At 41.9% G+C, this 27706-nt stretch overlaps 1 protein-coding gene across 1 annotated transcript in view; it reads left to right on the top strand.

Moving 5' to 3' along the window:
- Positions 1 to 27706, top strand: part of MEGF11 (multiple EGF like domains 11) — a 298039-nt gene that overhangs the window by 238388 nt on the left and 31945 nt on the right. The window contains exons 13-18 of the mRNA XM_064517860.1: positions 4959 to 5079; positions 5927 to 6090; positions 6497 to 6599; positions 18865 to 19011; positions 22050 to 22184; positions 26094 to 26222. Of these exons, the coding sequence (XP_064373930.1) occupies positions 4959 to 5079; positions 5927 to 6090; positions 6497 to 6599; positions 18865 to 19011; positions 22050 to 22184; positions 26094 to 26222 (799 nt within the window). The remainder of the gene's footprint in view (positions 1 to 4958; positions 5080 to 5926; positions 6091 to 6496; positions 6600 to 18864; positions 19012 to 22049; positions 22185 to 26093; positions 26223 to 27706) is intronic.

Raw genomic sequence — 27706 nt, forward strand, 5'->3', positions numbered from 1 at the left:
GAATAAATTGCTTGAGTCTGGGGTGAGGGAGAAGACTGATAAAAGTTCAAAGTTTGGTATCACTGCTAATATGTCCATGAAGAGCACATTAATTTCCATTGGACTACCATTAGGGAAATTAGTTTGTTCTGCCAGTTTGTGTTGCTGGATACCATATGTTTACCTTGAGGGAATGTTTGTGGAGAACCACTTTGGGTTAATTGTAAATGTCACAATTAAATAAGTAAATATACAGAACTGTATCTGTGATCTGCATCAGTGCACAGACACTGTGTACCAGTACACTGGTGTGCCACATTATGTGTGTACATATAAATATGTACTTTTATGTACTAAATCCATACCAAGCAGCTTATCTGGACATACAGACATCAGCTGCAAGCAGCACCCGCATTTTGTCTTTCTGATCTGTTTATCACTACATGCATATGGCACTGTACCAGGCTATTTTATCTATTTAATGCCTGCATTGTGAGCCCTGAGAACCAAGCTTTAAACTTTCCCCTTGCTGTTGACAGGTGTTGCACATTAATTCATCTGGCACAAAAAAAGGCAAGGAGAGGGAGAGAGAAGAATTCAGATTCTGTATTAAAAAGCTCAGATTAGGTGGAGTCACATTACAGATTACTACAGATTCAAATATGTTGCCTTTAAATGTTGTCTGTGTCTCGCCCCCCCCCCCCCCCCCCCCCAGTCTGCACAGGAGTTAAGGATTTTCAGTACTTGGGCAGATTAAACCTTAAGAACATGCAAATGAACCTGTCACACAGGTCTTTATCATGCAAACTTAAGGCCAGGTTCAGTAACAGCCCTGTTAGCCTTCTACATTGCAGAGGCCTTGAAAAATTGATTTGCTGTTTTGCCACTGACTTTGGTGGAACCAGCTTTTGGCCCTGCAAAGCAGATTTATTCTTGTAGATTGTAGCTACTTCTGAAATTCTTAATTTCATGTGTCTTAAATAGTCAAAATCTAAGAGAGAACAGTGAGTGCTGCATGTTTTTGGCTGTTGCTAGAATATTAACTCCTCTTGGATACCAGTTTTTTCCCTTGAAAATGTATTTTAGGGATGTAAAGGCCTGATGGAAATGTACTGAAGTAAACAGAAGTTTTTCTACTGAACTCTGGAAAGAGGTGATAAAAGGAGTTGGCCCTTGTTTACATCAGGAATATGTCTTTAACAGAAACAGGCAGTCTAAGACCTACTGTTAGTGCAACATTAATTCAAGGAAAATACTCCCTGAAGTGTCCAGAGCTTGTTATCACAGTGAATACCTAAGGCTGCAGTGTGTCTTTAAGCTCTACTTATATTGTACAATAATAATTTTTGAGTAAGAAAATCTTCACCTCGCCCTGGATGGAAACAAGACATATTATTGACTGCCATCCGGAAAGATGTATGCTCTGGCCCTCATGAGTCTATTAATATTTGATGCTGATGGATGTGAGCTGGCAGCTTGAGTTATTAATGGAGTTTGGTTCCTTGGACCTAACCCTCAATACATAGGGGAGAATTAACAATAACAGGAGTTGTATGCCCAAACCTCTCCTCGTGCTAGAAGTCTATCATTTAGTTTCAGCAACACTTAGTTAATATTTTTGAAGTACTTTAAAGGTATGAGAAGTCACATAGATGGTGTTGGTTACACTATTGACATCATTCATTTTGATTTAAACCTGAGTCTCTAAGTCCCTGGGATCAAAGACCACCTGCATCCTTGCTGTGTTGTGATGCTCCCATCAGACCTGGATTTCAACCAAGAGGAAGGGCTGGCTCTGATTAGCTTCTGAGCAGCTGCTTGGAGATATGGGATGCCCTGTCTTTGGTTGTACTGAGGTGCTGTCTCACAGATGTGGGTGCAGGAAGGTGTAACACAGACAAAGAAGAGAGAGGGCAGGAACACACTGCTTTGCGCAAGGAGAGGAGGATTTACTGGGTTTGGCCCTGATCCAACATCCAATAACATAAGTTTTCCCAGTGATTAGGTGAAAGTCACATGTGACCCCTAAAATCAAGAGATAATGTGTTGGCTAGATATCAGGGAGATACTTTGATAAATTGGGCCTTCTTGCTGAAAATGATGAAGAAAATGAAGCACTTCAGAAAGTTTGTGATGTCCATATGGATCATTCTGACTAGGAAGAGAAAGATGTAAAATATCAGGTTATTTATAGCTAGATTTCTTAATATAGCTTTAACATTTTCAGGGGTATATGTTTGATTGAATTAGCTACTCCTTCCCATCATGTATACCACATCCAGACATTTCACCACACTCATTAGCCTCCTGAACTTAGTAGAAGAAAGAATAATCAACATAAGGAGCACAGCTGTTGATTAATTTTACTAAATAGGATAGAAATACAAAGTACCATATTGTGAGAGCGAAGATTCAATACATAACATTTAAAATCAGTTTAATAGAACGTATAACTCATTAACAACTGGATAGGAGTATCCGGCAGCATTATCGAGCCGGGCAGGTGGTGAGAGGGAGGTGGAATTTACATCTCTATAACAGTACCTGCATGCATTTAATTTCATAGGTCATTCTCCCAAATCAAGTTCAAAATGTTAATAATGGGGTGTGCATTCATAATTAATAGTATCTTAGAGCTGGTGCTATAGTTCAAGTGCATTTTCCTGTTATGTAATTAAGAAATTAAGTATATTTGGCAGTTGTCACTCAGAGAGTTCCAAAGGTCTCACTTGTCAAAGCCAGGGTAGAAGTCTCATTAAGGCAGTTAGTTTTTCAGTTCAGGTTTGTTTGCAAAATAAGTGCATAAAAGGTGGAGGGCTAGAATGACCAGCTTCTGTTAGTCCATAAAACACGGTATATTAAAGTAAATGCCTTCCAGAACTCAAAGACATTTTGAATAAGGCTGAACCATCACGACGTTTAGCTTGCGTAGAGTGCCTTTTCTCTTGGGTATTGAAAGGGTTTTAGCTGTGTCTGATTGCCCTCCATGCAGACTGATGTAAGGTGTGAATTTGCACCAGCCTGTCGTGCACGTGGCCAGGGAGAAGTCCCCTGCATCGCACGTGCTGAGCCGTAGTCACAAAGATGGCTGGAGAACTGGAGATCTGTGTTCTCTCTCCATCCAAGGCCCTTACGCTGTTTAAGCTGTTATGGCCTCCGTGGGAATATTTTCACTCTGCATCTCTCTTGTTTTAGTTTCCTCTTCAAAGGCATTTTATTATCCTGCTAGATCACTAGTTCAAGTCCAGGTAAGGTCAGTTGTCATAGAAATTATTAGCAGTACCAGCCGTTCTGTGTTGTACATGAAATGAGTTGGGAGTTTCATTCACACAAGAAATAGCTTTCTAAGTGGCACTAATTGGCTGTCTAATTGTCAGATGTAGGAGAAAGCTGAAGGATTGATTAGGCGTGGAGACTGACTGCCCCTCTGCCGAGGCGGCCGGCTCGTGGCTCCCATGCAGGCATGCTGGCAGGGTAATGAGGGGCAGCAGGCTCTGCATTTTCTGGCTGTCAAGGCAGCACCTTTTACGGCCAGGCCTTTTCAGGGGAGCTTGTTTTACTCCGCCAAGGTCAAAGATAGCATCCTTTGCAAATGCTGCTTTCGCTCAAAGATCAGTGGCTTGTAGGATTTACTGCTGAGCGGTACATATTTTAACCACTTCTTTTACCCTCCCCCTAAAACAAATTTTTTTAGTCTAAAGCAGGAGGACATATTGGTGTTAAGCAGAACAGCTACAGCAACCATATGGGGGGCTATGGCACCCAGAAATCTATCTGTGTTTCCTTCTACTGTCTTGGTGTTGGATGCTGTGATAAACAGTCTCCTGGAGTAAGGAGGTACTTGCCCTGGCATGGGGCATTTTGTGCATTCATTTCCTGACTAATGGATGGTCCCATCAAACAGTGAAGCCTCTCACCTGGAAATATACCCTTTTTGACCAATGTCTTTTCCATTGAGTTACAATACAGGTCACTCTGTGCAAGGTAGTACTGTTTAGCTTCAGAGTAGGATAGCTTTCTCTCATACAGATTTAAATTATTACAGTTTAATTCACTGAAGAAGTAAATTCCAGTAGCCAGGTTGTGATGTGGAAGTCAAGGCTATGCCTAGAGGAAAATGGAGCAAAAATACCTTATATATGCTAACATACATTGATTAGACTATGGGACTATAGTTTTAAAGGGATTGTGCTCACTTTTTTCACTCCCTTATTGCATCAGATGACCAAAGTAAGAACTGTGTCTCTCCTTTCAGCCACACAAGCTAATCAGTGTACCATAATTTATTGTTAAAGCCTTCTATATTACTAGTAACAGAAAAGCGTTTACCCTCTTTGCCTCGCTTCCCCCACAGCTCAGGCAGAAATAAGACAGGGACAGTCTGTGGTTTGCTCCATGCACCTCCTCTCTCTGACATACACATCTCTGCTCGTTCAGCGTTCTTCCTAAAGTCACAATCTCATGCAAATTTACTGAAAACAAACGGAGGTACCAGCTATGCCAGTGTGTCATCAAAAAGGTCTAATGCACCTGCCGTGTAGTTTTCCACTCTACTAATATGCAGAAGATGAGCATGCAAGAGATCCTTTAGCTTTTTAACAGCCCTATTCTTAGAATATATTTTCGGGAAAATGCAGAGCAATCGTTGCACAGTTTCAGACTGTATATTTTGTGATTAGTGTTTCATAAGTGATGTTTTGCTTAATGATCTAACATCTGTTCTAGGAGGTTTGTTTTTGTAACTCACACACCTCCTGCTGAATGAATGCCAGAGACTTGTCCCTTTCCTCCAAGTCAATCAAAGCACTAATTGCATCGTAATCATGGCAAGCAGTGGTGACTGTTCAAGTGCCGAAGACTCAGCAATCAACTTATAACACTCCGTTTGCTGTTTTGAAAGAGAAAGCCTCCCTGGGCAGGGATGGGAATTTCCTGCAATTCAGATTCCTTTAGCTGACTCCGACTTTTTTGGTTCGCAGGGAGATGACTGCTCCATTATCTGCAAGGCAGGAACCTATGGTACCAATTGCTCATCTGTCTGTGACTGCAAAAATGATGGTGCATGTTCCCATGTGGATGGTCTGTGCATTTGCAAAGAAGGTAAACAAAATTCTGATTTAGCAATTGTCTACATAATATCTAGCATAAATGCCTCTCTGTGGATTGGCTTCAGACCTGCCTTGGCACCATGAGCTTACCTGATGATTTGGGCTCCCTGCTGCTGTCCCCAGTGTTGCCCTGCTCACCTTGCTTGAGTTCTGTGGGACTGTTTGCAGGACTAACCTCTTTTCTTCCCATAGATATGTCCATACTTCCCTTATGTGTTTGGTAGTGAACATAAGCGATGTATCCAGTACTCATTTGATAAATCTCATACCTCTCCACAGCACTGTGTCTCCTATGCTCCCTGTATAGCGGTATCTTCCCTGCAAAGCCTCAACACAAGTTATGCCTGTATGGCATACATAAGCCCTAAAATAGCAGTGAGGCAAATAACAATAAAACCTGGCATTTCAAACATGAATTAATGATTCACTGTATAACCCCATTTAACGAGGGTGCATAAACCATGAGTTACTGCTCAACTCCATTGCATACAGCTGCAGTGTAATGAAAGCCATTGTGTGGCTGGTAGTTAATATTTGAGCTTTAATAGTTGGAAATGATGGCTTTGGTCTTTTTTTAGGTGCAATAGCTTCTTTAGATTAAAGAGCATTCCCACAAAAATATGAGGTAAGAAACCAGCAGCGTCATGCAGCGAGTTTCTTGTGTTCTCACCGTGCAGCAGCTCTCCAGCCTGCCGGGAGTCACTGTGCTCTCTCCTCCTGCCTGAGCAGTTCCCAGAAAAGCATCAGGCATCTTAACCTGGCAAAGAGCCCGTGCAGTGGTACCTCTACTTTTGATGAGAAAACATTCCCAACACTATTTCTCTCATATGTTTCTGTAGGGTGGCAAGGAGTTGATTGCTCTATTCCATGTTCAAGTGGAAGCTGGGGTCTTAACTGTAACCAGACGTGTTATTGCACAAATGGAGCAGCCTGCAGGCCAGCCGATGGCTTTTGTCTCTGCTCCCCGGGATGGCAAGGAGAGTACTGTGACCAGCCGTGTCCGGTAAGTGTAACTGGGATAGTCTTGCACCCCCTTTAAGCCCCACATGGTCCATGTAGCTCTTAAATATCCCATAGGTCGGTATCATGTTTTCTTTGTGGATTTCTGAAGGAAATCATGTGTAAATAACAGATTGGGGTTCTAGCAGTCAAGGAGATGGATTATGCTCTGTACTATATTTTATCAGAGCTATTGCAGTGTTATCTGCATTTTCTTGAACATCATTTGTTAAAGTGATTCGTTATTTGGTTCTGTATAGAAATGTTAGGCACTGAGTTGTTTCTGTCTTCACTGTATGTTAATTTAAAAAAATGCGACTCAGCATTAAAATGGACGTGATAGATGATTTTGCACATTTTAGAATAAAAATCTGATTACTGAGAGACTTTTTTATTTATATTTTTGGAAGGATGGAACATATGGTCTTAATTGCAGTGAACGTTGTGATTGTAGTCACGCAGATGGATGTGATCCTGTCACCGGTTACTGCTGCTGTCTTGCTGGATGGACAGGTAGAATTTCCAAGTATCTTTGTAAATCTTGCTTTTTTCTTTTTCTTTTTTTTTTTTTTTTTAATTATTGCATCAGTTATAGCACTGGACTTTTAACTGCAAACTTCTAAATAATAGACTGAGACAAGATCAGCTGAACTTACTCTTATTTAAATCACTCCTGATGGTGACAGAGTAATTGGCATTGATTAAATTTGTATTCAGATTAGTTAAAGATGGTTCCAAACCTGGAGCCAGATGTCAGCCTTCTGTAAACAGAGTCCTCTGGAGGGATGAAGATCATATGGAAATCCTGCAGAGTTTCTCCTTGAGTGGCCCTTTCCTTGGGGGTGCACTTGCAGTATGGTGAATCCTGGCACCACCATACCTGGAATGCAGATAGCCGTTGTGTGGATACAAAGAGTCATTACAGTTGCATCACCATATGAAAAACAGAGTTGTCTTTCTGCTTTTCCCATTTTCCCATGCTTTGTATCGTGCCGAAAGGCAGTTATGGAGAACAGATTACTGCTGGTTTGACAAAGAGTTCTCCTGAGTACAGAGAGGCAGAGAGAAATGTTCAGTGAAGTCTGAGAGTCTGAGAGAGTCCAGGATGGGATCTTGGTACACTCAGACCTGCACTCAACTCCGTACTGCCACATCTCTGCCAGCTTTTGACAGCTAACACAACAGCAGTGGGGGACAAGTTATTGACCCACCCAATATTTCACATTTAGCTGCCTAACGTACCAGTTAATCTCCCTCAGCTCCCCATAGAAGCCCTGGAGAGAAATAAGCTGGTATTATTGCCCATAACTGCAGAGCCACTAGTGGCACCAGCAATCAAGATGCATTTGTATTAACAGCAATTTGTCTGGGAAACTAAATTGCTTTCCGAACGAGTACAAGTTGGGAGAATGTGTGGAGCGAGGCAGGCTGAGCGTAGGGGAAGGCAGCCGCGTTTGGGGTGCTGCACCTTGTCCCTGCATTCCTGCGTGGACCAATGCAGGCCATCTGCTCCTAACGGAGAGACCATCGCTGCAGCAGCCCAGCTCGCAGGGGCAAGGGGCAAAGGCAAGGAAATTAGATCAAGTACTTGAAAATGGAAAACATCATTTTAGAATTCAACAGAGTGTAAAAGTAGGAAGTTCTGCACACTGCTTAGAACAGCAGCTTTTCAAACATACTGGACATACTTGTCTGAAAAGGGTGTTTTCCCCACAAGAAAATCCATTTGATAAGCTCCCTAGCGCCCGCCAGCTTGCCTCCTTTACTCACTGGATTGCATTCATCTTTCCTTGAGACTATTTACCATCAGTGTCTCCATCATCTATCAGGCTTTAAAACACTGCTGTGTGTTACTGATGACCATCAGAAAAGCAGTTGATAGGTTTTCGTACCGTAATTGTGAGTTTCTTCATGGGACAAAATGATGTTCAAAAGTATAGTAAACTCCAGAACTTGCCACAATTTTAAAGAAAGCAAAAAATATCTGTATCATTACTCTGAAGATGTATTATACATCTTCCTGTATGTAGTGTTACCCAGAAAAGTGTTTCCTATGCTCGTCTATTGTGTATTCTGTATTTTGGGACTGTGCAGAAAAAAGGTGTGCTTTTTTTCTCAGAGGCATTTGCAACACATATTCTATACTTACTCTCACAAACACATGGACATCCATAAATTTACATCAAATGCAGATGCAGATTACTGCAACTAAACACAGGAATAAATTCTGCAAAATCCTCCTCTTTTTTTTTTTTCAATTTTGATAGTGGACAAGATAAGCATTTGTTAGTTTGCACAGGACTTACTGCCAAGGAAGCACTTTATCCTCCACCATGTCCCTGCATGTCTGGAACTCCCATTGATTTCTAGGGCTTCAGGATGATATCCCAATTAAGGAGGAAAATATTACATTAGTATTCCAGACCAGGTTGGAGTCGAGATCTTGACAGGACCATGTAAGGTGTGCACTGGAAATGATGACTGACAGACAGAGCCAACATGTGTTTTGTCAATTCTGTTTTCAATGTTTTTTCCACTTGGCTTAGCACCAAACACAAGGATAAATTCTGCTTCTGCTAGTTTGAAAGTATGTAATTTCAGAAACTCTTCAGCTAGATAATTATGTTTTCATATTAAGGAGTATGGCATTGGTGAAAGATTAATCTTATCATCTGCAGTTGTTGTGAACTGGGCCATGATGTGTATTGCAGTGCATTTTATAAATATGACATGATAAATAATTCAGGCTCAAATTTGTGCTTTCTGAGTTTGGTACTAATTAGGCATGGCCTGCAAAGATCAGAAAAGTTCGGGATCATGGAACATCTGAAGGTTTTCCAAACCACTCACAGCAGACAGAGAATTCACATGACTTTCTGAGCCTAATAGCCACAAAACTTCATCTGAAACAGCATATTCTGTGTGTTCATTCCACACGTGGGACTCCCCCCTTGATGTCAGTGGTTTATGTAAAGATCAAGGGGAAGATTGAGCCCATTTTCTTTAAAGATGTTACTGATATAAGCCTTCAGAGACCAATAGATGGTAAGAGCATGGAGGAAGACTGGAAAAAGAAGAAACAAGAAATGTAAAGAGTAGCGTACAATGTAGTTAATAGCAGTGTACCCTGTCTTTATGCTATTACAATTGCCACCCATCCAGACTTTGTTATGTAGGACAATGTTTAGCCACCCTTCCACATGTACCAGCTGGGTGAAGGCAAGATTCAGCAGACGAGTGTACCTGGCAGAGGGAAAGATGATGAAAACGTTCCCATGTATCAGCCAAGAAATCACAAAGCTGTACAGACCAAAGCTCCTTAGAGACATGCATATATATTTTCCGTGAAGTTCAGTGAGGAGTTGCACGCAAGCAGGCGAAGGCAGAAGTTAGACCCAGAGAAGCAGCTCAGATCTAAGATGATTGCTCCCTGTCATCATTGCTGAAAATTACCCAAACACGTAGACAGGCACACTGTGTTGCAAGTGGCTTTGTAGAGAGCGTGGAAAGCATAGTGTTTGTACTTAAAAGATCAAAAACACATTGGGAAAAGGCTCTCATGTGGCACAAGAGAAGTGAAACTTGTTCAAGCGTGGGCCAAAATCAGATCTCTGACATTCCAACACGATGTGGGGCTGACGATTACTCCACATGAAGGAAGTGTCAAATGCAATGAAAAGCAAGGGCTCAGCCTTGCGTTGACTTGAGTTCTCCAGCCTGCTCCAGTACTGCTTACGCTTAACCTCACATATATAACTAGTACCCCCGAAATCAAAAGAAGCCATGTGCTGTCATCCATTGCTAGGTTAAAGAAGAAAGGTGTAGCCCCCAGCAGGATCCAGTCTCGACTGATTACACTGACTGCTTTCTAAAGATTAGCAAGGATCTCTCTTATTCCAGATCTGCTATGCGTTTTGGGTGCGTATCGCTTTTGTGCTTGCAGCTGTGTGTGCATGCATGTGCAGATACCTTAGAGCTAACAGCACACTCATTTGCAGGAGAGCTGCTATTTTGTGTACGTTCAGGTTAAAGTGAAAACGCTTGAACATAGAGTGCTTCAGTGCTAATCGCATTAGGTTAATTAGGGACCTCACATACACCAAGTTCTCCAAGAGAATGGGAGGTGCAGGAAAACGGCGTGTTGGAGTGTCTCCTGGCAGTCCTTTGCAAGCAAACCAGATCTAGAGGAGTAGACACAAGTCCCATCTTGCCCCTACAAAACCTCCTCTCCTGGACGCTCAGGCCCTAAATTTCAACTAGGCTCCTCTTGCTTTATAAATAACCCGAAATTAGAGATAAAAGGACAAGGTCCCGTGCCAGCCTTGCTGCCCTTCATACAGGCCAGAAGCGATGGAGAACGTGGGGAGATGGGGTTCCCGCGCGGCTCCGCAGAGCCGGGGGGGTTGCTGGGCTGCAAACCCCGTCAGCGTGGCCCTCGCTCATCCGGCGCCCAGGACCCGGCTCCACTCGCCTTCCCGGCCAGGCGTCTCATTCGCAAGCACTATGCAGAGCAGGAAGCCCCAGGCCTAGCTGATAGGCCCAGCAAGCTCATTCCCTCCCTGGAACATGTCAGCGTGCTCTGAGTTAATTGTGGCAGCATGTATTTTGCTAACGTTTTAGATATTTCAATGGGATTAAATAGGAAGCTGTCTGCAGGGGGATATATTCCATCCCTTTAAATGTAAAGGTCAGCTAAAATCCTGTTTATCTTCATTCCTTTAATCTGAAATGCTCTCTTATCTGAATCTTGGTTGCGTCTTTCATTTTTTGTATCGCTGTGATTTTTACAGCGCCGTGGTTGCAACGCTATCTCAATTATCCCGCCGAGCTGGTTTCCTCTGTAGCTGTTTGGAACATGCAAAGCCAAAGTTTATTCAGTGGATTTTGATGTCCCAGGAATGCGGGAGGAATGGGATTGTGCTGTAAATATAGGATGGGAACTGTAGGCGCGTGCATCCCCTAGTTAATTATGAAGGAGCCCCTCAGAGATTTAATTAAACAGGTTGGCAAAGGCAGGTAGGGAGATGATTTGTCCCTTCCCCGAGGTGCCGGCAGTGTGTGGCCTGGTTGCCTCGCGGAGTGCGCGGCCGGGACGGTTGGCGGCCGCTGGGATTTGCCGTGCGGTGGGACGAGCGGGTGCCGGACACAGCGACGGGGGGCTCCGAGGAGGGGGCTTCGCATCCAAGAGCGTTTGCCGGCTGCGAGTGACATCTGCACTGTCACTCAAGCGCGGCAGCGTGCTTCGTCCCTCCTGTGGACACATTAATTCGGTAAAACCGATGCGCCTGTACTCCAGGGAAAGCCTCTTTCAAATGTAAAGAAATAGTGACCGCTTTGACGGTGAGCTCTAAGGTATTTTTAACTTCAGTCTTTTGGGGTTCTTTGCGAGGAGGTGGTATAGCTTTCAAGAAAAAAAGAAATAATAACTCTCCGTTTAGCTTTCCAGAAAACGTGTTTTGTTTGTATTAATACAACTTTCCCTCAATTGCAGCAGGATTTATTTTTGCAATGTTAGGGTCAGCTCCTGTCCTCAGCTCGGCTGGTGTGAAGCCAAAATAACGCTGTTGTCATGAGCACTACTCCAAGCACATACTGGTATAATCGGCAGCAGACTTCTCCACACGCTTTTCTTTGAAGCCTGAGAAAATCTAGGACTTGTTTTACGTAACTGCAGATTTTTAAGTCAGGAAATCCACACCATTTCAAAATTCATCATGTTGTGTGTTGGCTTTTTTTTTTAATCAAACTGTTCCATACTCTCTTGGTTTGTAATACTAAACCTAAAATACCAGAATGGAGCAATAGTAAGTTCCTATTAAACATGCGTTTTCTAGATGTCTAATCCCATTATCTAAGCCATATTTTGCACTTACCGCTTTTGGCAGTCTTATCCCAGATTTTTAAATTAATAATTTATTTCTGTGATTATTCTGTATCCTTACATTAGCTTACAACAGACAGAAAAACTAGAAATTGTAAGAGTCAGTCTAAAATGGTGCATTTTATTCTAGCTCACTTCTGGCCTCTGCCTTTCAAATGTAAAAATCTTTTTCATATGGAAAGGTATGCTTACTCTCCGGATTTGACAAGTGCCCTTTAGTCTATGAATGTAACATGAGCTTATTAGAAATTAGCTTTAATTTTTCATTGACTTAATTTCAAGTGAGTTGATAAGATTTTAATGTTAGTCTGTGCTTAAAAATTCTCTCTTTGACAGGACCCTTTAAGTATGGTTCCTGCTGATATAAGGCTAATTTTCAAAAATATGAATTATGAAGTTATATCAAAGACTTCATTGATGTCCTGACATTAATTATGTCCGCACATTTCTTGGCAGGTATCTAGGGGGCTCCAGATTCTCATCCAAGAGAGGTTTAGTTGTGTTCGTCGTGCACCAGATTTAGCACATATTCCACCTTTCATGAAATCAGCTGGATTTTTGCCACTCATTCAGTGGGAGTTGGGCCAGACCCTTAGACTATAATAAGAAACTGCAGTAAGTCTACTGCTAAACATAAGCATGCATGCAAATCATTGCACTATTAGTGCTATAAATACAAAAGAGATTTGAGTTAACTTATCCTTGTATTTATTTTTGTTTTCATTTTCACCTATTAAAGGACAGCTTTTTAATTTATATGAAAAGACATAGCTTGGATGGCACCCTGGATTATGCTAATTTAATGGGTCTAAAAATGAAGCTTGGTGCTAGAGATACTAAACAGTTTCCTATTTTAATATGAAGGCATTTTATATATAAGCTTGGCTGTGTGTACAATGCATTCACCTATAAATAAATCTGAGTGAGAAGCAGTGAAAATTATTTGTGAGCATTTCAGCAGACTAAATACTGGATGCTGGCATGCAGCTTGTGAAGAAAAAGGAAAGTCCATTCGATAAACAGTCGGGAAGCTGAAACCTTGTGTATATATATGTTATTGGCGAAAGATGTTTACAGTGACAAATGTTATAAATACCTTCTTTCCCATTCTACACAAAGGCGAAAAAAGCTTGAATTTCACTCAGTGTTATTAAACACGAATGGCTTAAACACATTCAATTGTAGAACAGCTCTTAGCTCATGGCTTGCCTTGGAGGGGGGTTGAACATTTGAAAGTCTGGAAAGCAATAAATTATTTCGCTTATAAATTCCTCGCTCCTGTTTACCAAGCTGATGATCAGCTTGGTTCTCCCTGGGTTCTTGCTCCTTCCTGGCCTAAAATCATGTCCAGAGTTTGAGAAGATGTAGGAAGGAAATGCCCCAAAAGGTGGAGGCAGACTGGATAGGCGCTGATTGCTTTTAGTAGTGTTTCCTCCTAGATCTACCCTTACGCTAACAGCAACTTTCCTCTCCTGCTGGCAGCAGTGTGCCCTGGAGAATATCCTGCAACAGAGGGAACCAGATGATCCTTAATTTAGCAAACATTTTGACTTACTCAATTTCTTGCGAGGTAGGTCTCTTGCCTCAAAAGCTTTTATTACATAAATTCCCTGAGTTGGATGATTCATATCTGGAGTTTTCTCTAGATAGTTAAAAATAGGGGTAGGATTAGTGCTCCACAAAGGTGCATTAGGCTGTAAGTATATTACTTTCAGAAAAAACACTTACATTAATGGGTGCATAAATCGCCTATGCAGTGATGGGAGAAGAGACAATTTAGAATTTTTCACTGGCTTCAGGGAAAGGCTTATTCTTCATTATTTAGGGCCAGATCGTGGTGCTTTCGTTTAGACTGATGGGCTGTTACAGAGGAGTCGCCCCGCTGAAGCCCACTGGTGAACAACACTTAGCAAGGTAAATAAGGGCTCCACATCATCAATCTGAAAACAATTTCACAGTTAGAAAAGCATTCTGAGGACGCCACAAAACTTGGTACATAATGTGGCCGCTGTTATCTCTGCTGAATAGTCTCACTATATAAAAACAAAAATAGCTTATTTGCGGACTAGATGAACAGCCATCAATTCTTAATGTTTCCATTTATTTTTATGGGAGATCCCTTTATGTTTTCTCCTGTCTGCTACCCTCCCCAAGCAGATTTGCTTGTTCTTCAGCATCCTGAAAGCTGAGTTGTCATGAATTGCACTGTGCTCTTTCTGACTGCATCTGAGTCAAACACCTGAGGCAAACCCTGAAGTGGGAATAAATATGAAGATGCAAAAAACAATAGAGAAGCATCAAGTATTCTTTATAAAATCTTGTTCATATGCTATCGTAATACCTTCTGAACAGCCGATCCAGAGCTACTCAGATTTTTCTTGTGCTCTTATTGAATTTTCTTTTACCTTTCGTAGATTGCAGCAGCAAAGTATTCACTGCTTAGCAAAGCATGCTGATCTAATCTCGAATATAGAACAGATTTAAGTAGAATTTATAGATAAAACATAAGTGTAACAGCAGTATGAGTACTGGGGAAAGAAAAGAGAAGAAGGTTAAAGACAAGGTGAATACATGATTATAGAAATCATTACCTGAAATAAATGTACAAATTGGGAGGTTCCTGGGAATCCAGTGTTCCCAGGTTTGGGTTAAACTGTTTTCTGCTCTGTTCTGATGTGAGTTTTCATGGGAGTGTCCCTACAAAACGTGGCACGCGGAGGCTCGGTGGGACTGTGAGGGGCTTTCCTGGGAAGCCAGGTTGGGCACCCGTGTGAACCTGCTGCCCTTCGGGCACCAGGGTCCTTTCCCAAAGTGCACCGAGGCTGAAGGAATATCCCGTGCTGGAGAGCACTTGCAGTGATACAGTGCCATGGCGCTTGCAGTGCAATCAAGGGCTTGCTGGCCTCCTGTAAGAAACTATGTCTAAAATAGCCTTGCAGCTGTAATGATTAGGTTATTTGCTGCTGTTGGAGCTATGTTGCCTCTGCTGCGGTTTTGTCACCATGCACTGTGTCAACAGGTAGACAAAATACCAGTAAGAATTATTAGTGCCGGAGCTAAAGGTTACCAGACATTCCCGATCCAAGAAGCCAAGCATGACTCACCAAACTTCAGGTCTCCGCTGTATTACCTGCATCAATCCGATGCCTGTTTATGCATAAAAAGCAGTTCTTTCCAAAGCTATTAAAATGCCGGAGATAAGAGATTATTATGACTTCGTGTCATGTTGAGAGACAGGTGGAGGAGAGCACAATGTTTGTGTTGGATTCAAATGTCTGCTGAAATCATTCCTGTCATTGCTAATTGATGTTGCATCTGTCTTTCTTTAGATTGCGATTATTGGGGGAAAAAAAAGATCTTATTCAGGGAAATAATTACAGTTGTACACTGGTAGATATAAATTTAAAGTATATGGGGGAAGGGAACTGCATCCTATAATTTATCAAATTCCTACATCCCTGAAAAATAATTAGGTTTTGGGCAGTGTACAGGCCCTGCTGCAGAGGCAACTGTCAAGGGGATAGCAGTGGTCAGAAATAGGCCACTGGCTCTCATTTATTCCATCCATTTTTTCCCTTCTATTGTGTTTGGAGTATTAGTTTCCAACTGTCTAGAGACAAAGCAAAAAAAAACAATGGCAGGCTTTATTAAGAGCTAGAGCTGTAATCCCCAAGCATGCGAGAAACCGCACAAGTAAGCCGGAGAGGGGAAAAGGGGAATTCTCCTTATGTCTCGCTTTCAGGAATTTCTCCCTCCAAAGTCCTTCAGTGCAGTATAGTTACAGGCGGTACTAAGTCTGCATTGCTTTGGCAAACATCCATTAAAACTAGGATTAGCAGAGGAAGCAGTGTAGGAAGTAACTCTTAGTAGATGCCTTGAATCCCAGTTGTCTGGCTGTTTATTCTTTTCTTTTGCTTTCTCCTGCTCTGTTTGGTGATAGTTGTGTGCATGTTAGCTGAATCTTTCACAGTCCAATTTGTGAATTTTAGCGCAAAGAGCCTTCCTTCATGTGGTGAGAATTGATGGTGGCTGTTTCCCAGGCTGAATTAAAGGCCGCGGTGGCTTCTGCTCTCACCTTGCCTCCACATTACGGTTTGAGAGTACCAATGTCCTTTGCCTACGTACAGTGGATGACTATAACATTATATAAATTATGTGAATTTCATTTACAATTCACCCCCAAAACATTGTTTGAGAAGCTCTTGGAAGTATAATTTCATACTAGCATCTGCAATTGTGAACCACAGCCTCAAGCACTAAGATAATTTCCCGGTATCTAGGCAATAGGGTTTATGTATAGAACTGCTTCCTGCAGCTTCAAGGACTTACTCTTCTGATAGTTGTCTGTCTAATTCGTACATCACGGTTTTAAAACAGGGAATTTGTTTGTAAATTAGGAATCTGGGGTTGCAATTTGAGATAGTACAGAGATATGTCAACTTCAGCGTTTTTTGTATTTCTGGAAATTGAAAACTAATTGCTTATCAGAAATGTTCATCAGCAAGTTCCTAAATAAAGATGAAAGTTTTATATTAAGGAAGCTTACTGCCTCACTAACCCCCAACTGCAAAGTAGCTGGAGGGAGGGCCTCCTCCTTCACATGCTGTCAAGTTAAGGAATTGTAAAATTAAGGCGCCTTTTTTAGCAAAATTCTGTAGGACATTCATATCCAGATGCAATTCTAACTTCTCATTTACATTTGCAATTCAATGTGTGTAAAAGCCTCCAAAAATGAAGTCTTCCATGAGAATTAACTTTGAGTAATACAAATTAATAAAAATTGATTGCGGCACCTTCTCAGCTGTCTTCTGAAAATTAATAAATAAATATATGCTATAATGGGTATCAGTGTCTTCTAGCAGGTTTCCTTTTTCCCCCCTTCACATTTCGTTACAACAATGGGCTTCACAGTGACTCATTGCCTTCGTTAGGAGCGGGAAGACATCCCTCATTATTCATTACCAAAGGGAGGACTTTGCTGTGCAAAGAGCAGCCTTGGCATTCAGCTGCCTTGCAAGAGAAAGCAGCCGGTGTCATTTTTCCCCAAACTTTGCCCAAAGAGACAAGAAATAATGCCGTTTAATTGTCTCCATTTATAGGTAGCCTATTCAAAATAAGAAAATTGCATTTTTAATACTGCAGTCAGGAGAAGATACACATTTTTCTACATCTCTGTCTGAATTACATTTCTGGGAGCTTGAAGTGAGACTTTAAAAAGTGTAAATATATATATATATAAAAAAATTTATGTGTGTGTATGCAAATATGAAATGCAGGAGATAATTTATTATATTACTTTTTAATTGCAATGTATTGTAGGTGTAGTACATAAATGCATAGTCAAAGCATTTATTGTTTAACTATTCCAAAGACATATTTGATTTTAAAGGGAGTAGGGAGGGCTATATTGAAATCATTGTTTTTCTTCATTTTACTAATACAGATATTACTATTCCTTTTCTCTTTTTGCTTTCCTCTTGTCTGGATTTATTTACTTATATATGAAGAGATTGAGCGTGTGTTATGTTTTTATTGTATTTTAATTTGTTTTTTTATTAAGCTCTACAGCACAGGCCATGCCTCTTTATAAATAAGGCTATGATCGTGTATTACTAGAAACCCCATTTCAAACTGTACTTTTGCCAGCCTTGGTTAACATTTGCTAGGAAGGGACATTATAAATGTGTGATTAATCTTCACAAAAAAAGAAATTTTGGCTCTGCAGTATTTTTTACTGTATTAACTTCAGAGATTTATATTAACTTCAGAGCTTTATAAAACAGCCTTGAAACTGCACTGTGAGTGTGTTTATAATTTAGCTGATCTAATAATCCTTGAACTCCAGTGTCTGTACAGACTGCAGCACGTTACCTGTAGCATCCAGATGAAGTTATCAGAGGGGTAGGAAATTACTTGGGATTGTGTTTATCCTTAGCGGTGCACTAATCCAACCTCTGGCTGCGGCTGAGGCTCTCCGGCTCCTTGTCTGCATTTATCCCATTAGGCAGCAGGGGCATGTGCATGGATGATAAAGAGCATTTTCATGTTGACAGCGTAGCTAGGGCATGTGTATGCCATTAAATCATGGTGGAGCAATTGTAAGGCACCTGGTGCGGTAACGTTGTTAGGAAAATTTTCAAGCCAGGCTGTAATTCACTTTTTCTGTTGTTATCAGTATCTACAGTATGCTACTGCTAATGCCACTTTCTGCAGCTGGCAGCTCTTAATGTCTCTTTTAGCTCATGATCTTGCAAACCTTCTCCCATCCAAGAAGCTCTTGATCATGCCAATAGTTTGGTTGCTTGTAGGTATTTGGGCTGTCTTATCCCGGTGGAGTAAGAGCCTCTCAGACAAGTAATGGTGGGCAGGATCAGATCCTTAGCTTACATTTATATGCGACAAACCATGGCACAAGATTGTTTTTAAAAGCATAATAATCCCAAGTATGGTGATTTAAGCCAGGAAGTGAACAATTCACAACATAGAGCTGAATTTACATATATTCAAGAAAACAAATATTGGATGTATTTTCACAGAAATCTGTTTTTTCTTTTTTCAGTCTTCCAGTTCACAATGGTTTAGTAACCAAATTGTTGTGTATTTCCAGACCGGGCATTTAAGATATTTTGTGACTTCAAAGCCATTCATCCCTCAGACAACACACTGAGCATCCTTGACTGGTGCTGAGCACTGCACAGGAGCCCACTGACACCTACAGAATTCATCTCTTTGGCCTTCCCTTAATTGTCACTGTATTAGGCAGATAAAAGGATAGCTATTCCCTTCCCAGACTCCCTTGTTTGCTCTGTAAGGTACTGTGAGGCATCAATCCACTGAAATTGCTCAACGAGTAGTGTCGGCTGTGTGAAAACCTACCATGTGCCTTGCTTTCTTTAGGCATCCACTGTGACAACATGTGCACCCAAGGACGCTGGGGACCCAACTGCTCCATCTCCTGTAACTGTGAGAATGGGGGATCCTGCTCGCCAGAGGACGGGAGCTGTGACTGTGCGCCCGGATACCGAGGACCCATGTGCCAGAGAAGTAAGCTCTTCCATAGATCCAAGATTTTTCCATAGATAGGCAGAAGCAAAGCAGGATGAAATGCTCATTTATGGCGCTACCCAGCCAGACCGAGGCACGGTTTTCTGAGCTGCGTTAGCTTATGACTTGCCTGGGGGAAAGGTTAGCCTAAAAAATGCATCTCCACCAAAAAATTCCAAGGGGAAGGGAGCTCAGAGTGGTGTTTTACTACCTTCTGTTTGCCTCTGCTCAAAATACCTCATAGATTAGGTGCTGGCAAGCTGATGACAGCATTTTGCTGTTGTAACTGCAATTCCTGGAAGGCAGATCTGCCCTTCGCCTGGTGCTTCCTGGAGCACCATCAGCAGAGCAGAACTGGGTACAGTCTTGCCTTAGGTTTCTTCTTCTGGCCTTCCACAGTGCCTGGAGGTCACAGGGGACCCTGGAAAGAAGGAGTAAAATCTTTATATACAAAACTCAGAAAGATCTGGGCAAAACAGGCTTCACAGTTATGTCATGGCAAAGGATAGGACACCTATTAAACACAGATTGTGCAGGGTCATAAGCTGCACAGACACTGATGCAGCTGGAATGGCACGTGGGAGAACGCAGCTTGGATACTTATGTTTTATTTTGCTGGAGTAGCGCACGAGACCCAGGGAACGAAGGGGACAGCTTGTCCAGGAAGGCCATAGCTCACCCATTACACAAAGAGAAACACCAGCTACAGCCCATCATCTCTTGACGAGTGGATGAACGTTGGCTACCAACGTGACAAATCAATGTTTTCTCACATGCTAGAAAAAGAAACACAGCAGCCCAAAATAGCTCCTGTCTGATGATCTGCTGCTACATATTAAACTGTGCTGAGGAGATAAAAATCCTCTCATTTGCTTCATCTGGGAAACAGCATTTGCCCCTTAGGGACCTTTACTCACTGATCCAAAGCACACACAAACTTCTTCCTATGTAAATAAGAAATGGATTCGTCTTTTTTTTCTGCAGCAGCCCTTGTTCTTCCTGTAAGACATTCTCCATGCCCAGTTCATATATCCCCCCTGATTTCACCAGTTACACTTGACACTAGGACACACTCATCTCTAAAAATAATTTGTAGCTGACAGTTTTTATTTAAAGCCATTATAACTATGACCTCTAGCACTGCTGTACTTAATGGCCTATAAGCATTTCCATTATAAACCCCAATTTCCAGGTGCTTCAGCATATCTATGTAGCTGTAAAACCTCTCTCCAAGGCTGAAACGTGGCACTCAGAGCTTCAGGGAATTGGGGAAGAAATTGTTTTGCAAATTTGAAACCCTAAGAGTGCAACACCTGCAGAAGTTAATAGTTTCTGGCCTTTCTGAGCTGAAGAAAACAGCTTAGTTTTATCAGCTAATGGCATGTAGGCTACAAGAGGCAAACCATGTCCCCAGCTTGCAACTCCAGTAATCAGGCTGTGCCCTGAGGACATTTGCTGAGGACTTAGTGGAGAGAAATTCTCCTTCCCACGGGGGTGACAGTGGAGGCATTCTGTGGATGCTTCTGCTATTGCCTTGTGTTGCTGAAATTCCCCCTGGGAAGATGCAACCAGGGAACGCTGCTTGCTCCCACCTTTTCTCCTGGATTTGGGCTTAGGATTCCCTTGTGAAGAGGACATTTCTGTAGCTGAAGGTAGCTTTGGTCTGCTACATTTGCTCTCAGGATCATTCCCATTTTCCTCCTGTAAATTCAGCTAGGAGCAGGATTTAGCCTGTAAAGGGCAGCACCGAGGATGGTCCTCATCCAGCTTGCCCTGTCTGTGTGATCAGGATTACAGAGAGACCAGGATAGTTTCCTGCTCTCAGACCTGCAGAAACGTCTACTGAAACGATCCAGGTTGTTTTATGGTTAGTGCGTCATCAACAAAACTGTCAGCTAAGTTCCAGCTGGAAATCTGCAGTAGCATAAGAAGCTGACATCTTCTGTGAACATACGGACCAAGAGAAAAATTCTCATTCGGGGAAAAAATAGAACGGACATGATACAGTAACCGCTGAGCCAGAACCATATAATAGAGAATCACAGAAGTAAAAATAAAAACGTATAAAGTCATTCTTGCAGTTACCTATTGCAACTTAATGACTCTGTGCTTATCTGTAGCAGTGAATCTTTGGGCAGCGGATGGTTTTTCGTTCTACATGGGCTTTGAAGCAAAAATACAGGTTTAGAAGAGATACTGAACCCTACTCCTGGCACTATACCTTGAGGACAGATTCAATAATAATTTCAATCCAAGTTTTAAGCTAATTAAGCACACAGTTCATGACAAGTTTACTCAGCTATCCAATATGATTACTGATGCAAATTAGGTGATCTTGCATGCTGTTATCATAATTAACGTTTTTAGATTCTGTTCCTCACTGGCGGATGCTGCTCCTGCAATGGCATGTACAAACTGAATGTCCCAGCTGAACACGTGTTGTACCGATTGTGTTTAGAAAGCAGCTTTTGACAGAGTTGTTTAAAGCAAAATATTGAGAGTTTCGTAATGCACCTTCTCTGGTTTCTTAGCTTAATTTCCTAAGAAGACAAGCTCTTGAAGCTCTCTTGTCTGTGCATAGCTGTTGTGTGCATCTCTTCCTGCCTGTCTGAAAAGCTTTGGAATATGTTACCAAGTATTAACCATATCTGCCAGTGGCGTACGAGGCCTCAAAGGTCTTAAACTCCAATGTTTTGTCAGTGTGTTGCTGGAGAGGGTCAGAGAGACTCAAAGCAGCCATGAGAGTTCAGCTGGGCTATTGCATAGCAGAGCACTTACACGAGGTAGGATCGTGCGACTGTTTGAACCACAGGAAGTTTTACTCAAAGCGTACACTATATTAGCCATGGGATAATACAACCACGAGATAAAGCCATAGGAAAACAGGCTCCATAATTCCCACTGTTCACAAAACTGTGTGTTCTTAGAAACTAAGAAATATTGTTGGCTTGGGATTAGGATACAGAGAGCACACTAAAGCTCTCTGCAGTGAGAAGTCTTCCAGAAACCTGTGACGGCTTATTTTGTTCTGTCTTCAGTTTGCCCACCTGGCTTTTACGGGCACCACTGCAGCCAGGCGTGCCCTCAGTGCGTGCACAGCGGTGGGCCGTGCCACCACGTGTCGGGACGCTGCGACTGCTTGCCTGGCTTCTCCGGCCCTCTCTGCAGCCAAGGTACGGAGCCCCCCCCAAAATGCCGCCTGCCCTCCTGCGTGGCTGCGGGTATGACTCTGCAGCAAGACTGATTGCAAGGTTTCTGCCTCCTTTTATTCTTTTTATTTTTTCTTGTTTCAGCAGTTTAGATCACAGGAAAGTCTTTACTTCAGAGGCAACATGCAAATAGGTCCTTAGTCACCCTTTTGTAAAATGATGTGCTCCTGCTTTCACAAACAGAACAGGCCTGCTGCTCTGTGTTTAGATGAATACAGAATGAGACACACGTTGTAAATACAGCAGCTATCCGGTGGTTTCATGTCCCCTTTTGCCAAGACTATCTTACTCTAAACATCGATGGCACTTTCAAGCACGCGTTTTCAGCAAGAGGGGTAAACACTGGTTAATATAAACACCTGCATTTGACAGCTTGGGTACATAAACCAAACACCCAGCTAATGCCTGCAACCTATTTACGCTGTCTAGGACTCTGCGAATGGCTGGAATAATGTGCACCCAATTACAAGTGTAGGAGGCACAAAAACTAGCAATGAGCGAGGAAATCACAGGTGCGCTCTAGCCTCCACTGCCCGAATGTTTGTCACCTTTCTGTCCCTTTGAAAGTGAGCCCACTTCTAACCGCGGGCTCCATTTTTAATCTTATCCTAAAACTGCCTGCAAAATCATTACCATATTCTGCCGAGTCTGAGTTATGGTATACTGCTGTGGGTATTTTCTACGCACAGATTTAAAAGAGATTATTCTTAATGGCTACTGCCCTTGCGAAGTCACCATCCTTGTAAAAATTGAACTGACACTTTTTAATGACCTGCTTTTCAGTAAGTTAGAAATTGCAGACAGTACTCATGCACAATCATTAAACATAGATTAAATATAACCGTGTTTTCTTTTCCCTATGCTGCACAGTCAACTAAACATTATACCAATTAATATATTAGAATGAACATATTTCAGAGAATTTGTCCATTTTATGTGAAAAGTTAGCCAGATTTCAAAGCGTAAGCAGGGCTAATTATCCTCTTAAGAAAACTCGATTTTAGTTTTGCTCAGATGTTCAGCACTTCTGGTTTTACTTTGAAATGTTGATCCATCCAGCAAATTAATTTTAAAATATTCATGTCCTAATTAAAATCAATTTGTGTTGCAGTTTGTCATAATGAGTTAGCATGTAACTTTATTTTGTAGAAAGAAGAATGCTAATTAATGTTTTCCATTAGAAAAAACGTGAAGCAAAGATTTCACTTTTGTATTTTCGCCTCGTGCTGCCGCCCTCCCGGAGGCAGGCTGCCCTTCCCGAGCAGCACACGCGGGCGGTCAGCGCGCTGCCATGGCCCCCACGGCCGTTTCGAAGCAGTGAACAGCCCCGCAGCTGGTTTTCGGAGCATCTTTCACAACCGTGTAGCAAGTTGGACTGACAATATGTTAGCGCTGCAAGAACACACCTGACATCCCACGGGGGCTTTTGGAGTCCCACTTCGGGGCTGTTATAGCTAATTAACACCACAGTCCGCACTGAATAAAGCAGCATTAGTTCTTACTCTACAGCTTTGTTTAAAAATATTTAAAGCGTTTTAAGACACGCACGTATTCGGATCTCACAACTTTTCGGGAGAGTCATTGTGTCAATCCGCAGCCAGATTACTTAAAGTAATGAATGCAACCCTTTTGGCAGGGTGGGTCTCGTAATCCTTCTGTGCCGGCGCCCCGCAGTGCACCAGACTGTTTCACTAAGACAAGAGGTGCTCACAGAGTAGAAACCCCTCTGCTCGCTTTCATCTGTGGAACCGAAGAATTTCTTTTACCGAGCATGACCTGCTACCTTTGTCAGCATCAGTGTTTGGATCAAAAATCTATTCTTGATTCATTAGTATTCCACGCTGCAGTGTAAATCTGCTTCTGTTTTAAGGAAGTCTTTTGAGAACTATTTTTTGTATGTATCAAAAATCTGGCCTTCATTTAAGTGATGTTATCTATCTCCATCTTAAAGCTGCAATAAAAATATCACATTGAACTGCTCTGTATAGAGCATTGGAACTGGATAATGGTTTGGCGTGCATGAGAACCTCAGCTGACGGATCAGTTCAGTTTTTGCTCTTTTTGTGACGTGAGGCCTTTTCTTTCCTTCTCCCTCTTTCTCTTTGTGTCTGTATATTGTTCTTTTCATTGCGTCTGTATATTGTGTTTAGTTTTATCTCTTTTCAGTTAGAGAACTGTTCTGTTTAGCACATAATTTGAAAGCCAACTTCATCCGCTCCTCCAGATAAGTCTGTGGCTAGACTATGCGGTATTGTTTTCCGCGCCATTCTTAGGTTTCTGCCATAGTAAGAGGAGAGGATGGCATATTGTATAAAAGCAGATGAATCACAGCACAGGATTTCAATCTGTGGCTGATTCACTGTCAGGAAAGATTGAGGTCACCTGCAGAGAATGCCTGTGAGAAAGTGAGAGGGGCTGAAATAGTGAAACAGTTGCATAATTCAGGCAAGTGCCTTAATCACTTTTTTGACATCACTATTATTTACCAGGATACGAGTCCAGTTTCATTTGTTACACTCTTCACAGAGATGGACTGTGTGTTTTATCTCATTTTCAAAATACATCTGTTTTTGTCAGGGAGCACAGCCAATAAGAGCACAGAAATTCAGCAATTCATCCATTACTCAGCAGAGCTTTCCATCAATTTTAATGTTAAAGATTTCCAATAATTTGGTAGGAGGTTGAAGATATACCTGTCTGTTAGTTTTGCATCACTGTGCCTAGGCTGTTATAAGATTATTCTGAAGAAAATTCAGTCTCTTTTCTTCCAGCTTCAGGAGTAAGCTGGGTGGAATAGACCCTGATTTTTTTAGGGTACAGCACATCTGTTTAACAAATCTCATTCAAACATATATTTAATTAATAGAATCCATCAGCTGCAGCCCAAGTGAGCACTTACTACAGTAATGGGTTCCTGGAGATGAATAGTTGGAGGGATGCTAAAAGACAAACGTGACTTTTCAGCAATTGGGTATGTGCTTTCTTGGGGCAGTAGTCTTCCTCCAGGCTTGTATGGTGAAAGCACTTGGGGAAGTAGCACTTGTGGTCCTGGTTCACTCTCCGACGACATGATTTGATTTGGTGAGATGCTGTGAGCCTACCTCCCACTGACATTACTGCATGTTGAAGATCTTCAGCAATGCCTTGTGTATTCAGTAGCAAAAGGCACATTCCTTCCTCCCCACTGTCTGATCCAGAAGAAACCAGGCCAGCAATGAGGTAGACACGTGGTACTTCAGCCTCGTGACAGACCTGAACCTCCAGTGACAGACCTAATAGTAAGAGTCCCCGTTGCTCTTCATCTTTGTGAGATTTCTTTGCTAGGCTGATGTTTAGCCCAAATTGTTCCTTTCCTGCTTTTGTTGCTCTCATTATTGAGGCTGTAATCCTGTGAGCCACTGCAGAACCCAGTTTTGGGGTTTGCACCGAGGGACCCCCTTAGCCAAGTCCCCACATCAAACCCTCCTAGATGCTTCCTTCTGTTTGCTGCTCTTCTCTGACTTCTTCCCAACTTACTGTTCTCTTCCTCTCCCAACAACCCCCATCCCCTGTCTTGTCTCTCCTCTTTTCATCCTTCCATAATGTCCTTCAATAATTGTAATATTCTAACTATATTTGATGGATTTTCCAGCAGAAATATGGATTCCAAGGTGACTTTTTTCTGTTAATGTTTTTATGCCTGAGATGTAAGCAAACAAAATAGACTTGAATACTTTCTGCCTTTTACTTCTTTCCAGTAAGAATTTTGCCCACTTGACTTACACAAGGAAAAAATGTCATAATTACTTTTATCTCTAATCACTAAATGTTAAGTCCTATGACTTCCTAATGCGCGTGACCAAGAGCCTTGAGTAAACTGCCTTGTATTTCCAGTGTGTCCCAGTGCCAAGTACGGGAAGAACTGTGCTGAGGACTGTCAGTGCACCGAGAACGGGACGTGCAACCCTATTGACGGATCGTGTCAGTGTTTCCCAGGCTGGATAGGCAAGGACTGCTCGCAGAGTAAGCAAAGCAATTTCTGCCGTTGAGTATTTTCTGAAATTCAAAGACAGATTCCAGGGAAATCCCTAAAGTATTACAGCAGCCAGTGCCTTACTCTCTTTATAGCTTTTTTTCTTTTAATTAATCTAAGTTAGCTTTGGGTTGAATCAGTTTCTGCATTTGGAATTTGCAGAAGCAGTTACTAGCTTCTATTACAGGAAAGGGAGGTCACAAGCTCTTATCGGGCAAGAAAGCTCCATGCTCCCTTTTAATTTCTAGCTGGATTCTCTTTTATTTATTTCTGAAATCATTTTCTTTCAGCTATTACATTAGAAATTATTAACCAGAAAATGTTTTCATGTACCAAGCCCACAGAATTGAGAAATTAGGCAGCTGAAATATTTCTATTAAGTGTAATTTAATAGTAAAAGTCAATGTGGGCTTGAAGGGATGCAGGATTTCTTCTTGAAAATTGCCCAGGTAGAAGATTGGCATATGCTGATCCCAAAGTGTCATTTCCTGAGAGCATCCCTTAATTGAAGATAGATCACAGAGGGAAGCAATATCCTATCATTCAGAAATGTTACTTCATATTCAGGATACAACTAGCATATTAGACATCATTCCAGAGTAAAATATATTAAACTTCAAGTGATAAAGTAGGAATCGGATAAAAACAGACGGCTGTAATTTTGCTTTTATTGTGTGTCTTCCACAGGCAGAATATTGCTGTCACTCAGAAAAAAAAAGGGGGGAAAAAAAAAAGATAGAAAGCTGCACAGATTCCTCATTATATTTAGCCATGTAATTGGGAAATGACGGTTAGTTTCTGTTAACCTTGAAAAAAAATGAGTTTTTCGCTTGCTGAGTGAGGCAGGCCGGTTCAACAGCAACAATTTCCAATTTAGCCAGAAGGATGTGGTGATAGCTACTTTGTATTTTGGACTCACAAAGTAGGAACCTCACTGTTTCCTCAGTTACCTCCTTGTAAGGGAACTGTACATCTCCCACCACGAACCTGGCCTCATGCCCGGCCCCTGCCGGTACCTGGCCTAGCATACCAGAGCTTTTTCGGTCAAGCCGTTCTGTGCACCGGTTAACCTGGGATGACCGAGAGATGGAGCTGCAAAGGAAATAATTTTAGCTCCAATTCCAGAGCCAGTCCTGGAGATATTCACAGACCCTGCAGCTCTTGCGTACAAAGGCATTGTTGAAGCATTTCGGGTTGCTTGTAGCACAAATACTTTAGGCCAAATCCTGTTCAGATTGATATTGTGTGAGTTCAGTGACCTTTTGTTTGATTTACGTCATGGCAGAATTTTTGCTATTCATTTTGGCTTTAGATATGTCTGTCATATGCCAGAAACTTGCATTTATCGTCAGAACTGGAGCCAATGGCACGCATCGAAATAGGCACTGTTTCTGTACTTTCAGGTTTCCTGGGAACCATGCCTTATTAATTCATGTCTTTAATAGGAAGCAATGGAAAGTGCTTTTTAAAGCAA

The sequence above is a fragment of the Dromaius novaehollandiae genome, chromosome 10, assembly GCF_036370855.1.
Source record: "Dromaius novaehollandiae isolate bDroNov1 chromosome 10, bDroNov1.hap1, whole genome shotgun sequence".
Taxonomy (NCBI): Eukaryota; Metazoa; Chordata; class Aves; order Casuariiformes; family Dromaiidae; genus Dromaius; species Dromaius novaehollandiae.